The sequence below is a fragment of the Mobula birostris genome, chromosome 4 (assembly GCF_030028105.1).
Source record: "Mobula birostris isolate sMobBir1 chromosome 4, sMobBir1.hap1, whole genome shotgun sequence".
Classification (NCBI taxonomy): Eukaryota; Metazoa; Chordata; class Chondrichthyes; order Myliobatiformes; family Myliobatidae; genus Mobula; species Mobula birostris.
In genome coordinates this window covers 123,544,686-123,572,138 of record NC_092373.1, presented here as the reverse complement: position 1 = coordinate 123,572,138, position 27,453 = coordinate 123,544,686, and the positions used below count along the sequence as shown (strand labels likewise).

Here is a 27,453-nt window from a genome sequence, read left to right as displayed (position 1 = left end):
CCAGAAATGTACATAATACGTTTAAGTCTGGTCTAAGCAACAATTTGCAGCTGGAATATGAATTCCTAACTCTTGTACACAATGCATCACTTTGCACTTGCCTGAGGCAAATTCCATCAGCCATTCACTTGCCCACTTTCTCAGCTGATTGAGATCCTGTTACCACCTGAGACACCTTTCTTCAACGTGCACCATACCACCTCTTTTGGTGTTATCTGTAAACTGACTAAGCATGCCGTATGTATTGGAGGCATCTCATTTCACAGGGTGCCCGGAGGCCCAACAAACATACGGCAGTTGGAGTAAGTAAGTTTGGAGGTCAGTGTAACAGGGCAAGGATTCAGGGTCAGTCATGAGTTAAAAAGTATTTCTGTGTATCAGCATGGGGCTAAATGTCATGAATTTCTGCAACAGTTCCAATGAACAATTAAAGCCTCTTAAAGGAGAGATGTTGCATGCCTGCAAATCGGGTTAGAAATCTTTCCAAAGAGCTAAACAGCTTGCTTGGAGCAACGACTGGTCAATAGGAAGGGTAGACACAACAATTTTGTCTGACTCTAGGAGTACTATTGTTCAACCAGTTTAGGGATTTCTATGTGCAGGGCTCAGATGCCCTCTGGACATACTTTAAGACTGAGTGAGAAGAGGAAATTTCTGAGGTCATTTCATCTTCGGGTGCTATCTCACATCAAGGTTACCAGGAGTATTATCTGTTACTTGTCTGCATCAGACTCACATCGCTGACATAGCAAGCTTCTCCAACAATCTGTACATGGACTTGCCTTTCATGTGCCCCATTGCACCTTGCCCAATTCTCAACATTTCAAGTCTCACTTACATTTCACTGGGGCAAGTGGTTGAACTCAGTCATCAGCTTCTTCATGAAGAGGAGTTTCCTAACACAGTTCTCCTCCCTGTTGTGTACAAAGGAGACTGTCTCCTTACAATCTGCTGCTTTAAACTGCCAATGGCAGAGTCTTCCCACCTTCACTCTTCTCTCTCTTGCAGCAACAGGTCGCCCTCTGCACAGCTTCCCTTTTCCATGTCATGTTGCAAATCGAACACCCAAATCTAGGAGTAGAAGAATTGCCTTGAATCTTGTACTAAACATAGACTCAACTTACTTTACTAATGTAGACAATCAAAACCATTGAAATTAAACTCCAGCCTTTCTTCAACTGCATCATCAATAACTAAGTAACACTGGACAACAAATGTTTTTGAAAATGTTCCTTCCTCAGCATTTTTTTTTGGTGTATGATAGACCACTTGAAGCTGAACATAAATTTAATTTCAGACAACTTGTATCACAGGAATTTGGAGAAACAAGAAATTAACTTTTATTGAATATAATGTATTTAATTGTGTAATAGTGCTGACACTTTGCAATAGTTCAACTAAGTTAAAAATGTTTTGTTGATGATTTTCATTTGTGTTCAGTGTCTGAGGCTTCTTGCTTACGTGTCCAACATTAAACAGCCAGCACTGATGGATTCCATTTGCCCTGACACTGTATCTCCATGACTGCAATGTCCTGGTGAAACCTTTCACTATGCTCATCTCTGACAGCACCCAGATTTGCAGGGAAGAAGTCTAAATTGGAATGGAGAAAATGAATCTTTATTGAATGTTGCACTTCTTGAAGCATGGTATCAACCAGCTGTGTGTAGTTTGGTGCTCTGTAGTTACCAAGAAAATTTTCAACAACATCCTTGAATGCCTTCCATACAATTTTCTCCAGTCCCACTGGAGGAAATTATGAATTGAAGTAACAAATATAGGCTTTTTTTTAAATGGTGCGTGATAGGGAGATTTCATTGTGCTTTTCATTATCAGTTGCCCAATATCCATAAGATACACCCAAAAGTACTCAGGAAGCAAAATCTTTGTTATGAAGTGTTAATTAATGATCACTTTAAATAATACAGATGTTTTGAGTGCTGAAGTTAAGGGAAGGCAGAATCTTTTTTGCTACTAAACACTAAACTGCAAGTTGAAAAAAATGGCATAAACTTCCTTGCATTGGTAGCAATCATCCCTACAGACATGAAAGGCAGTGAAAATTTTACTACGGATATACCCACAGGCTTCTCACAAGTTCTCTGCAAATCAGTGCCCTCAGCATCCAAAGTCAGCTTCTGAAAAGACAAATTTCACAGCCTGATAATTGCTTTCTCACTGTGGAACATTGCTATTTTTTTTAAAGTCAGTCTTCAATCTGCCCTTGCATCTCTACGAGCTCCAATTTATAATTAGCCTTTTGTGTAGCACATTGTCAAACCAAACAACTCTCACTTACCAACCTTGAAATCTTTTCAGAAAATTCAACAGAAGCCATGTTCAGATTCAGCTTTAAACTTTCTTTCAAGGTGGGCAATATAGAAAAACGCGTACAATCCATTATAACAAATTGCCTATAACCATATCAAGCTAATAGGCCGATAATTTCTTGGTTCTAATTCACTGCTCTTTTTGAATATTGGTCCATTATCCACCTGCCAGACCCTTGGAAGAATCCTTCAATCTAATGAACTGTTTAATAAGCAGCCCACTTAACATACCTCCCAGCGCTTGGATCATTGTTGGGTGAATGCACATCATGACATGCAAACTTGTCTAATTTGATATCCTGAATTTTAATAGGAAGCATCTATTTTGGCACTTATAACTTTTGTGTAAACTGAGCTTAGCATTAAACAAGAATGAAATGGGTCTATTGCAACACATTAGCAATTTAAAACCTTTGCTGTATTAAATTTGAATCAACTCTAATAAATTGTTTAATAGCCTTCAGCATCCCCTTTCCAGTTTAGCTCCTAAAATGGCTAAAAGGAAGAATTGTTCTTCTCTAACATTATCTATTTCTCCATTTCTGTTCCACTGTGTGATTAGTTTCCATTGTTGAAGGGCACTTCTTGTGACTATGGCACATAGCACATTCTCCTATGATTACTTTTCAATTTGATTTGGTCAGTATTATTAACAACTTCCTAAATTATCAAGCTCTGTGGCTGTTTATGCTTGGATAGAATCTGCCTTCCAATTATTTTATTAAGTAAGATAACAGCACAGTAACAGGGCCTTCCAGCCCATGAGTCCATGTGACCGAATTACAAGCATGTAACCAATTAATTTACTAACCCATATGTCTTTGGAATGTGGGAGGAAACCAGAGGACCCATGGGAAATGCTCATGGTCACGGGAGGACAAATCTACCCCTTACAAGCATTGGTGGGAATAAACCCAGGTTGTGGGTGCAGTAATAGTGTTACACTAACCATTGTGCTACTGTGCTGACCATGATTGGCTTATCCTTGTATTCCTGTTTAATCTGCTCTGGATTTTCCAAGCTTTAAATATGAAGCCTTGAGATGTGAGCTGGCTGGCTGTGGTGGACCGAAGTTAAATTAAAAGATCTGTTCGTCATCCAGCGGTGGTTAGCAATTAGCAGATACTTTATAAACAGAATATCACTTGGAAAGAAAGAAACACAACAGAAAAAGTGGTTTAGCTGTAGCTATGGAAAAGTTAAAGATAGTATTAGGTCAAAGGAAAAGGAATATATATTGTGATGGAAACAAAAGACAGCAATGAGAAATTCCAGAGTTCTGTAAAAGATCAGGCTATTGAGCAAAAATGGGAAAAGGAAAGCTAGTGAGAAACACAAAAACAAATGGTAAACTTATGTAAACCCCTCATCGTATTTGTGTACAAACCTAGCTCATTAGCAAATTCCGCTAGCAGCCACATGACTCAGCAGTGAGAAGGACACGTTTCATAAGTAATATATGTCAAGGTCAGTATGATTTGGGTTTAACCAAACAGGAAAGTTAGGATATTCTGGTTAAGCAACATTAATTGTAGTGAATGCTGTATAAATACTGCCCCATACACAGTCATCATTTGCCAAGAAATGACAGATCATACACCAGCATAAAATGATTTTAAAAAGAGGATATTTACCAATATATCAACTTTACCAAACAGTGAAGAGGAAAAAGAAAAGAAAAATAAAAATGCCCATTACAGTTATACAAGTCCAATGTGCACATAAACGTTGGAGCTCATTTCTAGAGTAGTGGGATGTATTGCTTTACTCACATGCTGAACCCATGTTCTGTGTGAAATAAACCAGCCACAGTTTGAACTTCCCATCAAGAACCATCTCAAACAAACTGGCTAACTCAGGAGTACTGGCACTACCTCCTTAGAACCATTCATTTTCACAAAGCACTTCTTACAACGGGGTCTCCCCTTTGGGCAACATTCTGCAAACATCTTCCCTTGTATCTTGCTCCGCAGCTCCCGTTGCAAGATTACTGTCCTTCAGAAACCTGATCCCGCCCAGCTCTTGAATCTTCCACGGCATCTCACTGGGCAGAAGGTTACGACACGTACCAAGACAATCCTGATTGGCTGAAACAACATCACAATCAGAATCAGATTGAATATCATCAGCATATGTTTTGAAATTTGTTAACTTTGCAGCAGCAGTACAATGAAATACATAATAAATAAATATAGAGTAAAAACTGAGTTACATTAAGTATATATATGTCTTTTAAATAGTTAAGTTAAAATAAATAGTGTAAAATAATAGAATTATAAAAGTAGTGAGGTAGTGTTTGTGGGTTCAATGTCCATTTACAAATCCGATGGCAGAGAGGAAGAAGCTGCTCCTGAATCACTGAATGTGTGCCTTTAGGATTCTGTACCCCCTTTCAAATGGTAACAGTGTGAAGAGGGTATGTCATGGGTGGTGGGGTCCTTAAAGATGGACACCGCCTTCCTCAGGCGCTGCTCTTTGAAGGTGCCTTAGATACTCTGCAAGCTGGTACCCATGTAATTTCACAAGTTTCTGCAACATTGCTCCTTATCTTTAGCCCAAACCACAGCACTCTCACTAGCAGGACACACTGCTTTTGCAGAGAACTGCTAAAATAAAAGTAACTCATGGGATAGCAGTAGAAATCTTAAGTAGGACATTACACTTGTATATATGTAAAAATAAAAGAAATATATAGAAAATGATCCATTTCAGATTGAAGCAAGAGAACTTCTTTTGGGGAATAAGGAAATGCAGAGATTTTAAACAAATATGTTTTACCCATCTTCATGGATGGAGGAGGACATCTTCAAGAAATAGTGAGGACTAGGGATCTAGTTAGAATGAGTGAGCAGGGCAAAGAAAGAAACATTTGTAAAAATCCAGAAATGAAGAATTTGAAGGGGCTTGAGCGGTATTTACTCAAATCCTAGGCTTCTGAAAGAGTTGGCCACGGAGAAGGTGGATGCATAGATTGTCATCTTTCAAATGCCCATAGATTCCCAAACGGTTACTGCAGATATGAAATTCACAAGAATATTCAACTATTTAAAAAAAAAGGGAGGAAGGAAATAGGGAACTGTAGACCAGTTAACCTGGTGTCAATTGGAAGAAAAATGGCAACAATTCGCTTGAAAAAGTAACAGTATAATCTGACAATACCACCTTGAAATATATGAAAGGGAAATTACTTTTGGCCAATCTATTGGAATTTCGTGAAGTTGTAAGCAGCAGAGTAGGTAAGGGTTCATGGGGTTTACTCGGGAATTTCAGTAAGCCTTTAATATTGGTGATATTCAAGAGATTATTAAGCAAAATTAGTGTGCTTGGTGAGGGTGTATTATAGGGTGTCAGCTGAGGATTATTCAATGGGCAGAGTTTAGGAATAAGTAATAGACATTTATATTATATTTTGTGTACAGCTTTAAATATGGTTGACCTATTATTCCATCCACATTAAACATGCTGCATGTAGTTGGTAGAGACATAGAACACAACAGCACAGAAACCCAGTCATCTGCCTAGTCCCATTGACCTTAACCCAGACCATAGGCCTGCATACCCCTCCCATCGATGTACCTATCCAGAGTTAAAAAATACACGTGGACTAAGATGTTAACTGTCCTGTGCTATCATCAGTGGGATCATCAGTTGATCTGCCACCCGTCTTCAGGAGTTTCGGCCCGCTTATGATCAAGACTCCCTCGAGGTGGTGGGCCAGCAGTGCTAAAGCACCACCTCCCACTGATGAGCTTAAAAACTTGGCATCTGCCTCTATCAGATTTGTTGGTCACTTCCATCCAACAGATAGTCTGCTCTTCAGGTGTCTATGTAACTACTGAAGGGTTTGCAAGATATGTATACACTGTCTGACTATCTGCCCCTCTGGACATACTTGGTCCACACCCATGCTGATCCTTTCTCTGCTGCCTCAGCTACAGCCCTGCTGGTTGACTTGATCTCTCTTCTAGTGAAGTCAAGGTCACGCAGCTACTTCTGGAGAGTGAACGCAATAAACCCACGGCAACCTACTTCGAATGGATAGCATGAGACCTTCCACCCTCTGTCTCTGCACTCTGATCTTAATTCTGCATACTTGGTTAACTTGTGCTTGTGGGCTTTATCGATGTTGTCTTCCCAGGGGACTGTGAGTTCACCAATAACCACTTCTCTACTGGTGTCAAACCATACGATTATATCTGGATGCAATGTTGTGAAGCTACTTGCTCCGGGAAACTGCCTTTCCCATCCAGGTCGGCCTTGACACACCAATCATTGGCTGAAGAAAGTATGCTTGATCGTGAGCCTGCGCTGTACACCCTTGACTTGGAGCCTTCTTTCACAAATGATATGTGATGTACTGTGCAGCATGGGGCATGAGATAAGTTGTGCTGCAGTACTCTCTGCTCAACCACTTCTGTTACAACTTTGAGAACGTTGTTATGTCTCCAAGTGTGCATGCTGCTGGAAAGATTGACTCTGCATGCACTCAAAATATGTTGAAGTTTTCCCTTCTCGCCACCAGCAGCACACCTGTCCGTCTTATCTTCATACCAGGTGCTGAGGTTGGCAGGTGTTGGGAGCAGATCATACGCTGCTCTGCATAGAAAAGAAATGCGGAGCGGTTCCATCTGCCACAGAACATTCCAAGATAGATGTCATTGTTCAACACTTTCCCACGGGGTCCAAGCCCCTTGTTTTGCCAGGCCAGCTGTTTTAGTTAACCTCTTCTCCTCTTCTACCTCTCGTACTTCTTGTGTTACAAGCTCACAGAACTCCTCACCTGTAGAAGATGACCACCATTTGTGCGTTGTCCATCCAAGTCCCTGGCGGCCTGGCTGGATAGCCCCAACCGTCTCCTTGTGCTTCAATCTAAACTCTGCCTCAACAACTGCTACATAGGCTGACCACTTCCTGCCTGATCTCACATCCGGCTGGATGTTCTTGATGACAGGGTCTTTTGAGTCTCGATGCATCAAGAATGATCTCACCTTGGCTACCTTGACCTCCTCAACAAGAGATTGCACTGGGATGGTAAGCTTTGTCTGGCTACTGTGGATTGCAACATTGGTGAGGCTGCTCAGTACTCCAAGCCACTTCTTCACATACTTGTTGATCTTCCGTTCCATTGCCTCAACATGGGACTTTGCCACTTCATAGACAGTTAGTAGCCACGTTATCCGTGGCATCAGTCCGTACTGCAAGCACCACAACTTCAACTTGCCAGGCAAGCCACACTTGTCAACAGACATCAGACCTCTGCTGATCTGTTCTCCTGTCTCTTGAACCCTCTTGGTGTCTCTCAGCTCCTCTGTGTACCATTGTCCAAGGCTCTTAACTGGTTGGTCCTGAATGGATGGAATCTCCTCTCCACAAAGGGTGAAATGAAAGTCAACCAGCTTTCCTTCCCTAAGAACAAGGCTCCTTGACTTCTTGGTCTTGAACTTCATTCTTCCCCAATCCATTAGCTCCTCGAGTCTAGATAGTACATTTTCCACTGCCTCCGTGCTGGGACCCAAAAGGGTAAGATCGTCCATGAACGCTGATAGCCATCAAGTGCGACACCTGGTCCCACTGATTCTGCAGCCCTCACAATGACTTCCATGGCTAACACAAAAAGGATGGGTGAAATTGCACATCCCATTGGGATTCCAATGTCCAAGCTCTGCCACCTAGTTGTAAACTGCTGAGTGGAAAACCTCATCTAGAAATCGTTGTAGTACTGCATAACAAAGTTCCTCACTTTAGCAAGAATCCATAGGAATTCCATCGCAAACTCAATCAGGACATGGGGAACAGAACCATACGCATTTGCCAGATCAAGCCAAACTACAGCCAGATTTCTTCTCAAACTTTTTGACTCCTGGATGGTATGCCGTATCATACTAGAATGTTCAGAGCATCCTGGGAAACCTGGTACTCCTGCCTTCTGCACAGATGTATTTACTAATCCATTCTCTATCACAAATGAAGATATTCTTTCTGCCAGAATTCCAAACATAATCTCCCCCTCTACATTCAGGAGTGAAATTGGTCGGAACTGATTCAATGTAGAAGAATTTTCTTCCTTCAGGATGTATACTCCTTCAGCCTCATTCCATGACAAAGGAACAACACCTTGTCTCCACACTACCTTTAACAATCTCCATAAGTATTTCCTCAGCTGTTCACACTTCTTGAACACCTTATAAGGCACTCCATTAGGTCCTGGCACTGAGCTGGAACTTGCCTTTCTGATGAACAGTTTGACTTCTGCCACTTTGGGTCCTGACAGATCGAACTTCACTCCGGGCTTGGTAGGCTTCACAAGCCCTCTAATGTCAAGGAAAGGAGCCTCCCGTTGTTCGTTAGAGTAAGTGCTTGCCAGGTGATCCTCAAGTTCTTGCTGAGAGATGTTAAGCTGCCCGCTCTTACTTTGTTCAAACAGTTTCCTTGTGAACTCGTGAGGGTCCTCAAAGAACGACTTTCTTGCCTTCTCTCTCTTCTTTCTCTTTTTACGTTGTAACTCTGCATGATGGAGTGATGCTAACTTTATTCGAAAATGCTCTCGGAGATCAGCAAGCCCTGGCTTGTCACCCTCACTTGCTATCTTCCACTTCTGTCTCAATGATCTAAGCTCTCTCCTCAACCTACTAATCTCCTTCTGGCGCCTGCTTGGTTGCTGTGTAGGCTTTGCCTTCTTCAACTCAACCAAACCAAACCATACCTGTACTTTCCAACATCGTAAATCATATCGCCCATCACTTCCAACTTTCTCTTTGATGTTCCCCTGAGAGTGTTCTCCAACAGCATACTGATATCCTCATCAAACACACGCCAAGCCTTCTCATCTGCCATTGCTGGCCACTTGACCTTCCTCTTCTTCTCTCCCTCCACACCACCACCATCATGCAAGGGATCTACCTGGGTACTGTGGTCTGAAACCTGACCTGGGTTATCTGTCGTCTGACCTGGAGTGTGATGACTCTCTCCAGAGCGAATCGCTGTGACTTGTGAATCAGTGGTCTTCAGATTTGAAATTGACCGCATTTTTACAACTTGCACCTGCAGCTCATTGCAGACTCTCACCACCCTCAAAGTGAGGGAGTTTCTCCTTATGTTTCCCTTAAGCATTTCGCCTTTCCCCCTTATCCCATGACCTTTAGTTCTAGTCTCACCCAACCTCAGTGGGAAAGAAGCCTGCTTGCATGTACCCTGTCTATACCCCTCATAATTGTGTGTACCTTTATCAGATCTCCACTCTATCTTCTACCTGGTAAGAAATAAAGTCCTGATGTATGTTCCCTATAATTCAGACCCTTATGTCCTGCCAACACTCTTGTAAATCTTCCCTACATTCTTTCAATCATATTTGCATCTTTCCTGTAGGTAGATGACTAAAACTGTACACAACACTCCAAATTAGGCTTCAGCAACATCTTATACAATTTCAGCATTACATGCCAACTCTTGTCCTCAATACAGTGACTTTTGAAGGCCAATACGCCAAAATCTGACTATCTGAGACAACACTTTCAAGTAATTATGTATCTGTATTCTCAGATCCCTCAGTTTTATTGCACTCCTCAGTGCCCTATCATGTAAGTCCTATCCTGTTTGCTTCTGCCAGACTATAACAAATCACACTTGTCTGCATTAAATTCCATCTGCCATTTTTTCAGCCCATTTCACCAGCTCATCCAGATCCTGCAGCAAGCATAGATAGTCCACTATTCCCCTAATCTTGGTGTCATCCACAAATTTGCTGATCTAGTTTACCATATTATCATCCAGATCATCAATATAGATGACCAAAAACGATGGACCAAGTACCAACGATCTCTGCGGAACTCCACTAGTCAAAGTTCTCCATTCAGAGAGACAAGCATCTATTACCACTCTCTGGCTTCTTTCACAAAGCCAATGTTGAAACCAGTTCACTGTTTCATCTTGAATGCTGAGTAACTGAAACTTCTTGACCAACCTACCATGTAGAACCTTGGTTAAAGGTTCATGTCGACAACGTCCACTACCTTGCCTTCAACGTTGCTAGCGACTTCCTCAAAAAACTCTATAAGATTGAGTAGACATGACATACCATGCACACATAGAAACATAGAAAACCTACTGCACAATACAGGCCCTTCAGCCCACAAAGCTGTGCCGAACATGTCCTTATCTTAGTCATGTTGACTTTCCATAATCAGTCCCTGTCTATCCAAATACTCATATACCTAGTCCCTTAGAATACCTTCCAATAACTTTTTCATGACTGATGTCAGGCTCACCAGCATATAATTTCTTGGCCTATTCTTAGAGCCTTTAGAAACATAGAAAAGCTACAGCACAATACAGGCCCTTCGGCCCACAATGCTGTGCCGAACATGTACTTACTTTAGAAATTACCTAGGGTTACCCATAGCCCTCTATTATTCTAAACTCTATGTATCTATCCAGGAGTCTCTTAAAATACCCTTTATTATCCGCCTCCACCACTGTCGCCAGCAGCCCATTCCATGCATTCACCACTCTCTGTGTAAAAAACTTACCACTGTCATTTTCTCTGTACCTCCTTCCGAGCACCTTAAAACTGTCCCCCTTTGTGATATTCATTTCAGCCCTGGGAAAATGCCTCTGACAATCCACAGAATCGGCCAGCTGGTGGCGTCGTGGCATCAGCGCCTTACTTCGGAGTGAAGGTTCCTGAGTTGGAATCCAGCCGGCTCCCTTGTATGCTTTCCATCCATGCTGGGTTGAGCGTCGAGCTAGCGACTCGGCCTTGTAAAAATAAGAAAGCCTGCTAAAAAAACACCGTTATTATAGCGTCCCAATGACTCCACTCAGAGTTAAGGGCTATTAAAATAAAAAAAAATTCCACACAATCAATGCCTCTCATCATCTTATACACTTTCTTAAACAATGGAAAAACATTAGTATTCTCCAGTTCTCCTGCACCTTGCCTGTGGCTAAAGGTATTTTAAATATCTTTGCTAGAGCCCTGCAATTTCTGCACTAGCTTCCTGCAGGGTCTAGCCCTGGGCATTTATCCGCCTTAATTTACCTCAGTACAGAAAACTCCTCCTCCTCTGTAATCTGTATAGGGTCCATGACCTCACTGCTCCGTTGCCTCACATCTATAGACTCGGGGTCCATCTCCTGAGTAAATACAAATGCAAAAAAATCCATTTAATATCTCCCCATCCCTTTCAGCTCCATGCATAGATTACCCTTCTGATCTTCCAATTTTGTCCCTTGCTACCCCTTTGCTTTTAAAATATCTATAGAAGCCCTGAGGTTTTTCCTTCACCTTATCTGCTAGAGCAACCTCATGTCTTCTTTTAGCTCTCCTGATTCCCTTAAGTGTTCTCGTGCATTCCTTATACTCCTGAAGTACCTCTTGGTTCCTGCCTGTCTATAACTCCTATGCAACTCCTTTTCGTTAATCAGGGCCTCAATGTCTCTCAAAATCCAAGGTTCTATAAACCTGTTATGCTTGCCTTTTATTCTGACAGGAACATACAAGCTCTATTCTTTCAAAATGTCACTTTTGAAGGCCTCGCACTTACCAAGTACACCTTTACCAAAAAAGGACCTGTCCCAATCCACACTTGGTGGATCCTTTCTTTTCTGATACCATCAAAATTGGCCTTTTTTCGGTTAGAATTTCAACCTAAGGACCAGACATATCCTTTTCCATAATCACCTTTAAACTAACGCCACTATCACCTCCAGTCGCAAGGTGTTCCTCTACGTAAACTTCTGTCAACTGCCCCGTGTCATTCCCTCGTAGGAGATCTGGTATCACACTCTCTCCAGTCGGGACTTCTATGTACTGATTAAGAAAATTCTACTGAACACACTTTACAAGCTCTGTCCCACTTAGTCCTTCGACAGTATGGGAGTCCCAGTTAATATGAGGAAAGTTAAAGTCCCCTACCATAACAATATTCTGTTTGTTGTAACAGTCTGTGATCTCTCTGCAAATTTGCACATCTAAGTCCCACAGGTAATTGGGTGGTCTATAATATAATCCCATTAACATGGTTATTCATTGATTATTCCTCAGTTCTACCCATAAAGCCTCACTCAACGAGCTCTTCGGTCTGGTCTGACTGAGCACTTCCCATGATATTTTCTCAGACTAATAATGCTTCCCCTCCCCCATTAATCCCTCCCACTCTATTGCATCTAAAACAATAGAACCAAGAAAGATTGAGCTGCCTGTCCTGTCTCTCCTGAAAACGAGTCTCACTAATGGCTACAATGTCATAATTGCACATGTTAGTCCACACCCTAAGCTCATCTGCCTTTCCTACAATACTTCTTGCATTGAAATGTATGCAGTTCAGAACATTAGTCCCACCATGCTACATGCTTGACCTTTCGATTCCTGACTTTGAAAGTAGGTTTAACAACATCTTTATCCACAACCACTCCACTGTCTGTTCCAACACCCTGGTTCCCATCCCTGCAGCTCTAATTTGAAACCCTCCATGCAGCACTAGCAAACCTTCCTGCTAGGATACGAGTCCCCTTCCAGTTCAGGTGCAAGCTGCCTCTTCTGTACAGGTCCCACCTATCCTGGAAGAGAGCCCAATGATCCAAAAATCTGAAGCCCTCCCTTCTGTATTAACTTCTTAGCCACATGTATGATCTTCCTATTTCTGAGCTTACTAGCACATGGTATGGGTAGCAAAGCTGAGAGCACAACCCTGGAGGTCCTGTCCTTTAACTTAGCACCTAACACCTTGAATGGACCTCGTCAACCCTCCTGCCTATGTCATATGGACTATGACCTTCGGCTGCTCATCTTCCACTTAAGATTGCTATGGACTCAATTCAAAATGTCCCTGAACCTTGCACAAGCCATTCTGCGATCTCATTCATGCCCACAGAATCTCCTTCTATTCCCCTAATCAATGAATCTTCTATCACCACTCCCCACTTCCCTTCTGAGTCATCGAGCCAGGCTTAGTGCCAGGGACCCAGCCACTGTGGCTTTTCTTTGCTGGTCATCCCTCCCCAACAGTATCCAAAACGGTTTACCTGTTGTTGAAGGGAATGGGCACAGGTGTACTCTGCACTGGCTGCCTATTCCCTTTCCCCCTTCCTACTGTCACCCAGTTACCTGGGTCCTTGGGTGTACCTACCTCCCTGTATATCTTGTCTACCAACCCCTCAGCCTCCTAAATGATCCGAAACACATCCAGTTCCAGCTCCATTGCCTTAACATGGTCTGTTGGAAGCTGCAGCGGGATGCACTTCTCACAGCTGAAGTCATTAGGGATAATGGCAGTCTCCCTACCCTCCCATATCCTGCATGAGAAGCATTCCAATATCTTGTCTGGCATCCCCACTGATCTAAACGTATAATAACAAGGAAAGACAAAGGTTGGTGGTGTTGTGGATAGTGTAGAGGATCGTCGAAGATTGCAGAGAGACATTGATAGGATGCAGAAGTGGGCTGAGAAGTGGCAGATGGAGTTCAACCCGGAGAAGTGTGAGGTGGTACACTTTGGAAGGACAAACTCCAAGGGAGAGTACAAAGTAAATGGCAGTGTGGAGGAGCAGAGGGATCTGGGGGTACATGTCCACAGATCCCTGAAAGTTGTCTTACAGGTAGATAGGGTAGTTAAGAAAGCTTATGGGGTGTTAGCTTTCATAAGTCGAGGAATAGAGTTTAAGAGTCACGGGGTAATGATGCAGCTCTATAAAACTCTGGTTAGGTCACACTTGGAGTACTGTGTCCAGTTTTGGTTGCCTCACTATAGGAAGGATGTGGAAGCATTGGAAAGGGGACAGAGGAGATTAACCAGGATGCTACCTGGTTTAGAGAGTATGCATTATGATCAGAGAATTAAGGGAGCTAGGGATTTACTCTTTGGAGAGAAGGAGGATAAGAGGAGATATGATAGAGGTATACAAGCTATTAAGAGGAATAGATAGAGTGGACAGCCAGCGCCTCTTTCCCAGGGCACCACTGCTCAATACAAGAGGACATGGCTTTAAGGTAAGGGGTGGGGAGCTCAAGGGGGATATTAGAGGAAGGTTTTTTACTCAGAGGGTGGTTGGTGCATGGAATGCACTGCCTGAGTCAGTGGTGGAGGCAGATACACTAATGAAATTTAAGAGACTGCTAGACAGGTATATGGAGGAATTTTAGGTGGGGGGGGGTTATATGGGAGGTAGGGTTTAAGGGTTGGCACAACATTGTGGGCTGAAGGGCCTGTACTGTGCTGTACTATTCTATGTTCTATGTTCTATGTTCTAATCAATGAAAATAGTATTATCTGCCTACGGCCTATGCCTCTTCTGGCATCATCTGCCCCCACTCCAAAACTGACCCATTCACACAACGACTGCTCTGCTTAAATCTACCATCTTTTTATCGGTCCTTGCCAAGTGCCTAATTGTGCACAATCCAAAGTCTTCTCAGGAACTATGGCATGCAAATGTGCCAGCTGCCTCTGTTCACTTTTTTTATACTCTTTCTCCCTCTACACAGTCTGATGTCTCCTCAGGACTGTGATGTGCAAAATGAAAAAATTCAAGATCCTTGCTTTTGCAAAGAAAAGTCATAAGCTAGAATGATATTGCATAAGTGATTTCAAGGTATAACTTGACCTTGCTTTTACTAAGTGGACAGTTATTGAAATGATAATTAATACATTTAGATGATCTAAGTAAAAGATTGAAATAAGTAACTTACAGAACTGCAGAACATAAGAACAAAATGAACCTGGTTATAAAGAATTGTGTTTTGAGCTGTGAAGAAAGGACTCAATAGAAATGGTAAATACTCCAAAGAGGCATTTTAGCATCAAATATTAAGGACAATAGACATAGGACCAGAATTAGACCATTCAGTCCATATTAAGAGGTATCTTAAATCATGGCTGATTTATTATACCACTTAGTTCCATTCTCCTGTCTTCAACCCCTAATCTTTGACGCCCTGACTAATCAAGAGCCTATCACTTTCTGCTTTAAATATACTCAATGATTTGGCCTCCATGGCCATCTATGGCAATGAATTCCATGACTTCATCACCCTCTGGCTAAAGAAATTCCAGCACATCTCTGTTCTGAAGGGACGTCATAGTACTCTGAGGCTGTGGCCTCTTGTCCAAGACTCTTTCACTGGAGGAAACATCCTCTCCACGCCTAGGAGGAGGAAGTAGTACAAGCTAGAAGATGATAGATGAATACAGATCAGTGGGGGAGGGGAATGTTGAAAGGCTGTTTGGTGAAGGGGCACCAGGGGCAGTTTATAGGCAGGTGAGGAACTCAAGAGGTCAGACGGCATCAGGAACCTTCCTCACCTGCCTATCACCTCCCCCTGGTGCTCCTCCTCTTTTCTTTCTTCCCATGACCCACTCTCCTCTCTTATCAGATTCCTTCTTCTTCAGCCCTTTACCCTTTCCACCAATCACCTTCCAGCTTCCCCCTCCCCCAGCAACCTGGCTTCAACGCTGTCCTGTGATATTAAATGAAGGATGATTAAAGAAGATTAACACTTCCAATGAGCCAGGCATTATTTTCAAATCTTTATTTTCTAAAGTTGTTGGTGATGCTCCTATATCTGAATTGACATGATGTGGTGAGGGTGAGGACAGGGGAGTGGGGAGCAAAAGCATGTGAAGAATCTTACAGAAAAATGAAGTATTAATTCTAACTGTTCTTCCCGATCAGCAGTAAGTTTTCATTTATAAATTATTTAATTCAAGCAAGTCACTGGAATTTTCTTCAGAAATAAGTAATTTTTGATCTTCCCTTGAAACAAAACATCATAAATAACAAAAGAGATGTACATGCTTTATTTGCAGGCAGTTATCAGCATATAATAACTTTCAAATAATTGCATAAGAATAATTTTTGATTACATTAGTTACTAAATTTCCATAACCAATTCTAATACGCTGGTAGGGATGATGAGGTTAAAAGCTGGCAGTTTTCAAGAGCTGAAGGCTGGGCTCTTTTTTTGTTTAATTGTTGATTTTATGCAGCCAAGCATCTTGCTGTGCTGAAGATCTTTTTTTGCACAAACATTTCTCGTGCTGTGAAGTTATAGTCACTTCTATGTGCTCCTGAGTTCACTTGAAAGCTATTATTTGCTTTGTTAAAGTTACATAATGGGATACAAATGCAAATGGGGTTTTAAATGCAACCCTGGCCTCCTTACTGTTTTCATCACCATCATTTCAAAAAGCGGCAAGGAGCTGAGATGAGAGGAAATTTGTTAAGAAAGAAAAATCAGTGATTTCTAGCAGTTTAGTGAAAACCAAATAGATTGAAACAGTAAATTTAATGGTAAGAAGGCTGTGAATAAGGTCAAATTATGGAGGAAATGATTAAAGAGTTAAAATTATCTAATTGCACAAGGCATTTGTAACAAGTTGGAAGGACTGATGGAACAACTGGAGATAAAGAGATTCAATCTAATAGTCATTAAAGAGGAATAGCTGGATGATGACCAAGGTTGGTAACTAAATATTCTAGAGTACTTGATGATGCAAATGAACAAGTAGAATAGAAATAGAGATAAAGGCTGACGATGCAGTGTCGGTCCTGGTGATGAAAAAAATAGCTGAAAATACAGATAATGGAAACAGAGCAGATGGAGATAAGAGAACAGAGAGAGTCCAAAACATAATCAGGAGTAGTTTTACAGGTTTCCATTCAGTCGCTTTAATTCTGGGCAAAGTATTATTGTAATCAAGAAATAGAATAAGATTGCAGCAAAACTAACAAAACTAACCCACCAAGATGAATAATGCGATTTGACAAACACGGTTTGGAGGATGTATCCCAAGAGCATCATATCATAGAACCAGCATAGGAAGAGTTCTGAAGGCAGTAATAAGAGTGGAATACAAAAACGGAGGAGTCTTGATGAAACTTGGTAGGACTTTGGTATGTCAAGGACAAGGATGCAGGTTTATGTTAAGGGAAAACATCAGAGAATAGAAAAATGCCTTGCTTATTTTTCATTCAGAAATATAAGTCAGAGATCATCGGGTTTATGAGATTTGAGCTTATATTTCTCTCACTTAATAATCAAAATTATTACCTTCTTTATACACAAATGCGACATTCTCTGCAAATGGATATGAGATCATAAAAATCAGAGAAATGATTGCAAATATGGCATGTGTTTCAATTCATGTGGCATTGGCACCAGCCTACGGGTCATAAGGAACTGTTTCATTTGGGTAGGCTTGGTAGGATGAAAATTGCAGATTGATTTAAGAAGCTGCAGAGAATTTTCCCAAAGGTATGTGTAAGCTGGAGGCTAAGTTATTGGGAAGATGGAAGGTGGAGTTTGATAGGTTCTTAATTAGTAAGAGTATCAAAGGTTGTGGGGTGAAGGCAGGAGAATGGGGTTGAGAAGGCTAATTATCAGCAATGATTGAATGGTGGAGTAGACTTGATTGGTCAAATGGCCTAATTCTTCTGCTGTATCTTAAGGTCTTAAATGAATTGGTAAGGAAACAGCGGATGAAATATAATTCACTTTAGTAGATGATGTACAAAGGCAGAGTTCTTTTAAAATGGTGAGACATTGAAAGTATTGTTGTTTGGAGGGAACTGGCTGTACTTTATAATTCACTGAAGTTTAGCATGCAGCAATCGCAAGCAGGATGGGAAATGTTTAGAAGAATGAGCAGAAGTGAAATGAACACAGATTAAAATACATATTACCTCTGTTACATAGCTCCCAACTGCAAATGCAGCTTGAATGTTGGGTAAACGTCTGATCTTCTGATCCAGGAAAAAGCATACTTGAGATATAGGGATTGCAAAAACTCTTTTCTATAAGCTAGAGTGTCTAGAATCAGGGATCACAGTTTCTAAGGAAGTGGTCAGCCATTGAGGACTGAGGTAAGAATAAATTTCTTCACTTAGAAGTTAGTGAATGTTTGGAATTCACCATTCAAGATCAACATTACTGAATATAATCAAGTCAGAGGTTGATAGCATTTTGGAATTTGTTGAATCAAGTGAAATGGGATGATCATGACAGTTGAGTAATCTTCTCTGTAAGTTATAATATATTTTGGAAAAGATGTGAGCTTTTTGTTAATTAATAATTCAGGGATAGTAACAGTACTTCATTCAGTTCTGTTCTCCATTATAGGTTGTAGTCACTGATCCAGTTCCAGTAAAACTTCACTATGATAAATCACATGATCAAGTCTGGGTTCTTAGCTGGGGTGATATGGAGAAAACATCACCAACACTGCAGGTAATTTCATTTGCAGTAAGTGATTCATTTTAAACCATTAACAAATTCAAATTTATGTTCTTTCAGCTCAAAACTTTAGCAACAGTGTGGATGTCAGTCCATGAGAAACTGTAATGACATTAATACACTGATCTGAATGTGGACTGTTATGAAAATTATGATTTGCTGAAGGTATAAACAAAATTAATGAATTTTTGGGTAAAGCTCTGCACTATCTACTTCAAAACCAAGAAACAATGTTTAACCTAATATCTCAATGCCATGTACGCACGATGCCTTTAGGTCTTTGCAGAGAAAAATACAGCGATAACTTAGAAATGTTAATTTATCATCAAAGTTCCTCATGTCTATTTAAAACTAACAGCAGGAAACAATTATCATTCTACAATATTGATGTGAACTTATGTCTCTCAAGTGTAGCTATAGCTACAAAAGTTTTCATACATGTTATAAACAACTACAGACCAAAAGATATGGTGCCTCCATTTGTGTTTGCTTCCACTTTTTAATGTTTTTATTATCTTTATTATCTTAACCTATCCTTCTTAGCTAAAAACCTCTTAGTCATGGTTTGCTCTTCATTACTTGGCCTTTAAAACAAACACATATATATCTCTGTTCTAAAAGGATACCTCTCTATTTTGACGCTGTGTCTTTGATAGGTCTCAATGAGATCCTCCCTTATCCTTCTGAATTCCATTGACTAGAGGCCCAGAGCCATCAAATGCTCCTCATATGACAAGCCTTTCAATCCCGGGATAATTTTTCTGAACCCTCTCTAATGCCAGCACATCATTTCTTAGATAAGGGGCCCAAAATTGCTAACCAGTGCTTTATAAAGCCTCAACATTACATCCTTGCCTCTATATTTATATATATGACCTCCAATTGAAGGTGTTGATTACTTTTTGCATCAATAATAAGCTATCCTATTTTTTATACATCATAAATCACCTGTTAGTGTAAATGAAAGTAAAAATCATTTAATAGCATTAAAAATTCTCCAGCCTAAATAAATTTTAATTAATCATGTTATGACCAAATAAAAATACTTCAATAGTTTTTTTAAAATACATCATCAGGAAACATTAGGATCATTAGTTCCATAAGTGGAGTTTAGCAGAATTATTATAAAATCAGAACAGAAGCCAATAAATAAAATATTAATTTGCACTAACAACAAATCATCTTTATTTTATTTTGAATGATCAATTAAGGTAGGAATACCACAAACAAGAGGAAATACCAGAAACCCAAGCAACACAGTTTGGCTTTCTGAACAATAAAGTCTCTTAAAAATCTACTTTTTCAATGTTACCTCAAGTCCATTCCATTTTTTAATGGCAGACCCAAGCACTGTAATAAATAGCAGTAATTTTTGTGCCTTTCACAAATGGCCATTTAAAAATTTTTCTCTTTGATTTGAGTATATTTCTATTTTGGTGACTTTTCCTCTGCAGGTAATTAATCAGGCCAGTGGGAGTGCAGCCCATCACACCATCCATACTCAACCAGTCGGCAAACAGTTTGATAGGGTGGATGATTTTTTCATTCCATCTACAACTCTCATCATTAATCATATCAGGTAGGTGTGTGTGTGTACACCCACAACAGGATCAATTTCACTCAGAGCTTGGACTTTCTGTTGGGGGTGATATTAAAGACAGCTAAAAGGTAGCAGTAACACCTTTTTTAATGCAGGGAAGGCTATATAACATTGTTTTTTTCTTGTAATTAAACATCTCATTACTGTTCAGCAATCTAAAATTGTTTGAAATATTTCAAAATATAGTTTATTTTGTCTTCAGTGTGGTAACAGAGAGGAATGTCTGATATCAGTAAAATATACAATATTATGTAAGTGATGAGGAAAACGGTGAATTTGAGGATTTTTTTAAAGATGAGTTTTGGGAGATTTAAAACGTTCTTTTGTTCAGCGGTCTACTTTTTCACTTGGTGATGAAAATAAATAAATGTTGGCCTCAGATCCAAGCAGACTGATTCACTGAGTTAGTCATGGCTTTCAGGATAATAGTGGTGCACAGTGGTTGTTAACAGTGTACATCAATGTGCATGCTGTTTGCATACTGTTTAAATCCTTAGTCAGTCATAAAACTGAAAATGCATCTGGTGTAAGCTCAGCAGGCACGAGGCAATAGGAGTAAAATAGTATAGGCAGTTTTAAAAGGTAATAATTACTCTGACCAAATTCAAGTCCTATTACAGAAAGGACAGAAGACAGCTGTAATTGTTGATGTTGACATGTTAAGTTTGGTGGTTATCAGAACATAAGTCCATTCATGGCCTGTGTCCCTCTTCTTCCTATTCAATACATTCATGGCTGATGTTTTAACTCTGCCATTTCCTCGCACTGATCTCTCTGACCCCATCTCCTAAGACAGGTTATCTGCCAACATCTTTTACAAACCCACTGTCTCGCACAGTTATCTTTACTATACCTCCTCCCACCCTGTCGCTAGGAAAAATGCTATTCACTTCTCTCAGTTCCTCCTGCTCCATCACATCTGTACTCAGAATGAGGCTTTCCATTCCAGAACGTTTTCAGAAAATATGGAGTCACTTCCACCACCATCGAAGCGACCCTGACCCACAGCTCCTCCATTTTCTATGCACCTGTCCCTCATCCCATCACACAAACCCCCATGACATAACAGGGATAGGGGTCCTCACCTATCCACCTTTGTCCCCAACTACCACCCCAATGCCATTTCCATCAGCATCCCACTGAGTCTCTTTGACTCCCTTGGTTAGTGAATTCAAAACATTCACCAGCCTACAGTGAAGAGTAGCTGACCCCTTCTTTTGAGATACTCCTAAATGGACAAACACCACCTCCATATACATCCTCTCAAGCCTTTTAACAACCCCCTACATTTCAATGCTGGTGTGAATTGAGCTTTCTTACTTGATACTGCGAGGGTAACATTAGCAGGAAGTAAATTGGGGTTATTTGAGATCTACTCAAGGTCCCCAGGCAGGGCAAAGGATAATCAAAATCAGAAACCTGCTTTCCTTCATAATTCTGGAGAGCGAAACATTAATAGTCACTTCCTCCCAAGCTCCAGAAACAGGAAAAACAGACCGTCACAATATAACTGGGATATCATATATTGTTGATTGCCTTTTGAAGTTCGGATGAAAATTTACATGCATTTCCTGTTGTCATGGATAAATACGTAGCTCCTTAATTGTAACTGAAAACAAAAGGGAATGATTTGATCTGAAGTAACTTTCATGGAATTCATATAGTGATTTGGAAAAGACGTTTTCATGTCATGTAAGATGTACACAGATTAACACTAATGTTTCAGGGTAATTAAAGTCGCAAACTTAGCTGTCAGACTGCTCAAAGTTGCACCTGGTACAACGTATAATAACTGAGCATTAACTGAATTGAATGCAATACAGCCTTTTCAATAAAAATAGATTAGCTTTACTGCAGTTTCAGTTTATTTCAAATATAATGCATGAAGATCCAAGTAAATTCATGATTTTATCATTGTCTTGAATGAGCAGAAAATCTAACCGAGCTGGTAAAAGGCATAATTTAGTTAATGCTATCTATAAATTTGTCAATGACACAACTATTGGCAGAATTTCAGATGGTGATGAGGAGGCATAAAGGAGTGAAATAGATCAGATGGTTGGATGGTGTCACAACAACAACCTTGCACTCAACATCAGTAAGATCGAGGAAATGATTTCATTTAATTTTCTATTTTTATAAATACTTATAGTTTAGAAACAAATTCAGGTTTAATATCAGTGGTATACATCATGAAATATGTTGTTTTGCAGTGTACATAATAATGAAAACTATAATATACAGTAAGCGTATATAAACAAGAAAAATTAAATTAAGTAAGTGGTGCAAAAAGAGAGGAAAAAACTACTGAGGTAGCATTCATTGGTTTCCTGTCGGACAAGCGGTGAAATCATCGGACAAAGTCAGCATGGATTTGTGAAAGGACAACCATGTCTGACGAATCTCATAGAATTTTTTGAGGATGTAACTAGTAGAGTGGATAGAGGAGAACCAGTGGATGTGGTATATTTGGATTTTTAAAAGGCTTTTGACATGGTCCCACGCAGGAAATTAGTGTGCAAACTTAAAGCACACAGTATTGGGGGTATGGTATTGATGTGGATAGAGAATTGGTTGGCAGACAGGAAGCAAAGAGTGGGAATAAACGGGATCTTTTCAGAATGGCAGGCGGTGACTAGTGGGGTACCGCAAGGCTCAGTGCTGGGACCCCAGTTGTTTACAATATATATTAATGACTTGGATGAGGGAATTAAATGCAGCATCTCCAAGCTTGCGGATGACACGAAGCTGGGCGGCAGTGTTAGCTGTGAGGAGGATGCTAAGAGGATGCAGGGTGACTTGGATAGGTTAGGTGAGTGGGCAAATTCATGGCAGATGCAATTTAATGTGGGTAAATGTGAAGTTATCCACTTTGGTGGCAAAAATAGGAAAACAGATTATTATCTGAATGGTGGCCGATTAGGAAAAGGGGAGGTATAACGAGACGTGGGTGTCATTATACACCAGTCATTGAAAGTGGGCATGCAGGTACAGCAGGCGGTGAAAAAGGCGAATGGTATGCTGGCATTTATAGCGAGAGGATTCGAGTACAGGAGCAGGGAGGTACTACTGCAGTTGTACAAGGCCTTGGTGAGACCACACCTGGAGTATTGCGTGCGGTTTTGGTCCCCTAATCTGAGGAAAGACATCCTGGCCACAGAGGGAGTACAAAGAAGGTTCACCAGATTGATTCCTGGGATGGCAGGACTTTCATATGATGAAAGACTGGATGAACTAGGCTTATACTCGTTGGAATTTAGAAGATTGAGGGGGGATCTGATTGAAACGTATAAAATCCTAAAGGGATTGGACAGGCCAGATGCAGGAAGATTGTTCCCGATGTTGGGGAAGTCCAGAACGAGGAGTCACAGTTTGAGGATAAAGGGGAAGCCTTTTAGGACCGAGATTAGGAAAAACTTCTTCACACAGAGAGTGGTGAATCTGTGGAATGCTCTGCCACAGGAAACAGTTGAGGCCAGTTCATTGGCTATATTTAAGATATGGCCCTTGTGGCTAAAGGGATCAGGGGGTATGGAGGGAAGGCTAGTACAGGGTTCTGAGTTGGATGATCAGCCATGATCATACTGAATGGCAGTGCAGGCTCGAAGGGCCTAATGGCCTACTCCTGCACCTATTTTCTATGTTTCTATGTTTCTATTCTGAAATCTGATGGCAGAGGGGAAACTGTTCTTAAAATCTGGAGTGTGTCTTCAGGCTCCTGTACTTCTTCCTAGATGATAGCAATGAGAAGAAGGCATGTCCTGGGTGATGGGGGTCTTTATTGATGGATGCTGTCTTTTTGAGGCATTGCCTTTTAAATGTGCCCTGGCTGCTGGAGAGGCGAGTGTGCATGATGGAGAGGCTAGTGTCCATGATGGAGAGGCTAGTGTGCATGATGGAGAGGCTAGTGTCCATGATGGAGAGGTTAGTGTGCATGATGGAGAGGCTAGTGCCCATGATGGAGAAGCTAGTGTCCATGATGGAGAGGCTAGTGTCCATGATGGAGAGGCTAGTGCCCATGTTGGAGAGGTTAGTGTGCATGATGGAGAGGCTAGTGCCCATGTTGGAGAGGTTAGTGTGCATGATGGAAAGGATAGCGTCCATGATGGAGAGGATAGTGTCCATGATGGAGAGACTAGTGTCCATGATGGAGAGGCTAGTGCCCATGATGGAGAGGCTAGTGTCCATGATGGAGAGGCTAGTGCCCATGATGGAGAGGCTAGTGTCCATGATGGAGAGACTAGTGTCCATGATGGAGAGGCTAGTGCCCATGATGGAGAAGCTAGTGTCCATGATGGAGAGGCTAGTGCCCATGATGGAGAGGCTAGTGTCCATGATGGAGAGGCTAGTGCCCATGATGGAGAAGCTAGTGTCCATGATGGAGAAGCTAGTGTCCATGATGGAGAGGCTAGTGCCCATGTTGGAGAGGTTAGTGTGCATGATGGAAAGGATAGCGTCCATGATGGAGAGGCTAGTGCCCATGATGGAGAGGCTAGTGCCCATGATGGAGAGGCTAGTGCCCATGATGGAGAGTATAGTGTCCATGATGGAGAGGCTAGTGTCCATGATGGAGAGGCTAGTGCCCATGATGGAGAGGCTAGTGTCCATGTTGGAGAGGTTAGTGTGCATGATGGAGAGGATAGCGTCCATGATAGAGAGGCTAGTGCCCATGATGGAGAGACTAGTGTCCATGATGGAGAGGCTAGTGCCCATGATGGAGAGGCTAGTGTCCATGATGGAGTGGCTAGTGTCCATGATGGAGAGGCTAGTGTCCAAGATGGAGAGGCTAGTGTGCATGACGGAGTGGCTAGGGTGTCCATGATGGAGCTGGCAGAGTTAAAACTTTCTGCAGAGTTAAAACTTTTACTGATCCTGTTCAGTGGCCCCTCCATTCTCGATGGTGATGCAAGCAGTAAGAATGTTCTCCATGGTACACCTGCAGAAATATGCTAGTGTCTTTGGTAGCATACTAATTCTCCTCAAACCCCTAATGAAATATAGCCACTGTCATTCCTTCTTTTTAATTACATCAACATGTTGGGTCCAGGGTAGATGCTCAGAGATGTTAGCATCCAGGAACTTGAAACTGCTCACCCTTCCACTGCAGATCCCTTTCTGTTTGGATAGATTGGATAGACCTACATTTCACCTTCAGTATTTATACAGTACTTTTCCTCGATGGCACTCCAGTGGAAAAGTTGTGAACATCCTGACATGTTACTGTTCACACTTTCCACTGCTGATCCCTTGATGGGGACTGGTGTGTCTTCCCTTCACTTCTCCTTCCTGAAGTCCACAATCAATTCCTTGGCATTTACTGATGTTAAGTGCAAGGTTGTTGATGTGACATCATTCAACCTGCTGATCCATCTCACTCCTGAATGCCTCCTCATCACCCTCTGGAGTCCTGCCAACAGTGGTTGTGTTGTTGGCAAATGCAAAGACAGCATCTGAGCTGCGCCTAGCCGCACAATTGGGAGTGTAGAGAGCGTAGAGCAACAGGCTCAGCACACATCCTTGAGGTGCGCCAGTGTTGATCGTCAGTGAGGAAGAGGGTGGTTTTTTTTCTGATCTGCAGAGACTGTGATCTCCCAGTGAGGAAGTCAAGGATCCAGAACCAGAGGGAGGTATAGAGGTTCAGGTTTTGGAGCTTGTTGATTGGAACTGAGGGTGTGGTGTTGAACATTGAGCTGTAATCAATAAACAACAGCCTGACGTGGGTATTGTTACAGTCCAGGTTGTCACAATGGCGGGGGCATAGGGAGCAAGGGTGGACCCAAATGCAAGACACATCTTGTGAGGTTAATTAAATTTAGTTTATTGTTTGATATCAGGAGAGCTAGGCAGGAGCAGGAGAAGCGAACTGGACAAGGACTGAGGACTACGACTAGGATGGGACCAAGGGTCTGGGCTAGGACTCGGAATCGGCTCCTAGAACTAGAGGAGACATGAAGAGGCTACGGTATGGACTCCGAGCCCGAGACTGGGCAAGGACCCAGTACCTGGGTCTTGCCTCGGGCTCGGACCCCAGATCCAGGCATGGACATGACGTGGTCTAGGGAGAGGAGGAACATGGGAACACAGAGCCTCCATCTCGGGACATGGAACCATGGACACAAACACAGAACACAGGGTCGGGACCCCTCCTTGGGTACAAGACATAGGGCCGGGACTTGCACACAGAACAGAGAGCCGGGACCCCTCCTAGGGTACAGGACATAGGGTCGGGTCTCATGACCCTCCACGGGGCAACAGCAAGATGGCCTGACTTACCCCACAGAGGCGAGGACGTGACAAGACAGAACATGACCCCCCGCGGGGCAAAGGCAAGATGGCTTGACTTACCCTCACAGAGGCGAGGACAAGACAAGACAAGACATGACTCCCTGCGGGGCAACGGCAAGACGGCCTGACTTACCCCACGGAGGCGAGGACAAGACAAGACTAACACGAATGAACACCAGACGGTACCTATTTAGCTCCGGCGATGGAACTAGACCAAAGTGCAGGCTGGGGCTGCAGACGAGGGCTAGAGGCGAGAGGGGCAGAGAAGGGATTCAGACAAGGGGGTAGGACAGGAATCACAGACCGCCAGGGCCAGCACTTGACTCAGAACTGGGAAGCCACCAGGGACAGGACTTGACATGCTACTTGAACGCCGCCAGGGCCAGGACTTGACATGGTACTTGAATGCCGCCAGGGCCAGGACTTGACATGAAACTTGAATGCCGCCCGGAGCCAGGACTTGACTTGGAGTCTCCAGGTAGTGGCGAGCTCTCGACTCGGCCCGGGAACAGTAGACAGCGGTTCTTGATTCCCTCTGGCGGGTTAACTGACGGACCCACCTCAGTAAGGAAACTTTGCAGGCTCGCTTTGGCGAGGTTACTTGACAAGGTTGGTCCAGTGAGGAAAGGCGAATTACCGGCACTCGCTTCGGGCAGAGACAAGGCTTGCTCCGGTCAGATGACATTGGCATGCCGTGACTTTGCAGGCACTTCCGCACCGAATGGCTGAAAGCCGGAGACTATAAGCTACTGGTTCAGCCGAGTGTTAATTGCCTCTAGGCAAATTGCAGTGGGTCCAGGTCCTTGCTTAGGCAGGAGTTGACTCCAGCCATGACCAACCTTTCAAAGCACTTCCTCACAGTATATGTGAGCGCCACTGGGCAATAGTTGTTGAGACAGCTCACCCTGCTCTTCTTGGGCACAGATATGATTGTTGCCCTTTTGAAGCAGGTGGGAACCTCTGACTGAGAGATTAAAAAATGCAACCGCAGTTAGTTAGCACAGGTTTTC

At 42.2% G+C, this 27,453-nt stretch overlaps 1 protein-coding gene across 3 annotated transcripts in view; it reads left to right on the top strand.

Annotated features, from left to right (window-relative positions):
- The window catches only part of fstl5 (follistatin-like 5), a 747,707-nt gene that overhangs the window by 672,350 nt on the left and 47,904 nt on the right, over positions 1-27,453 (top strand). For all 3 annotated transcript variants that reach the window (XM_072254701.1, XM_072254700.1, XM_072254702.1), the window contains 2 exons: positions 18,445-18,552; positions 20,013-20,137. In XM_072254701.1, coding sequence (XP_072110802.1) covers positions 18,445-18,552; positions 20,013-20,137 — 233 coding nt within the window. The remainder of the gene's footprint in view (positions 1-18,444; positions 18,553-20,012; positions 20,138-27,453) is intronic.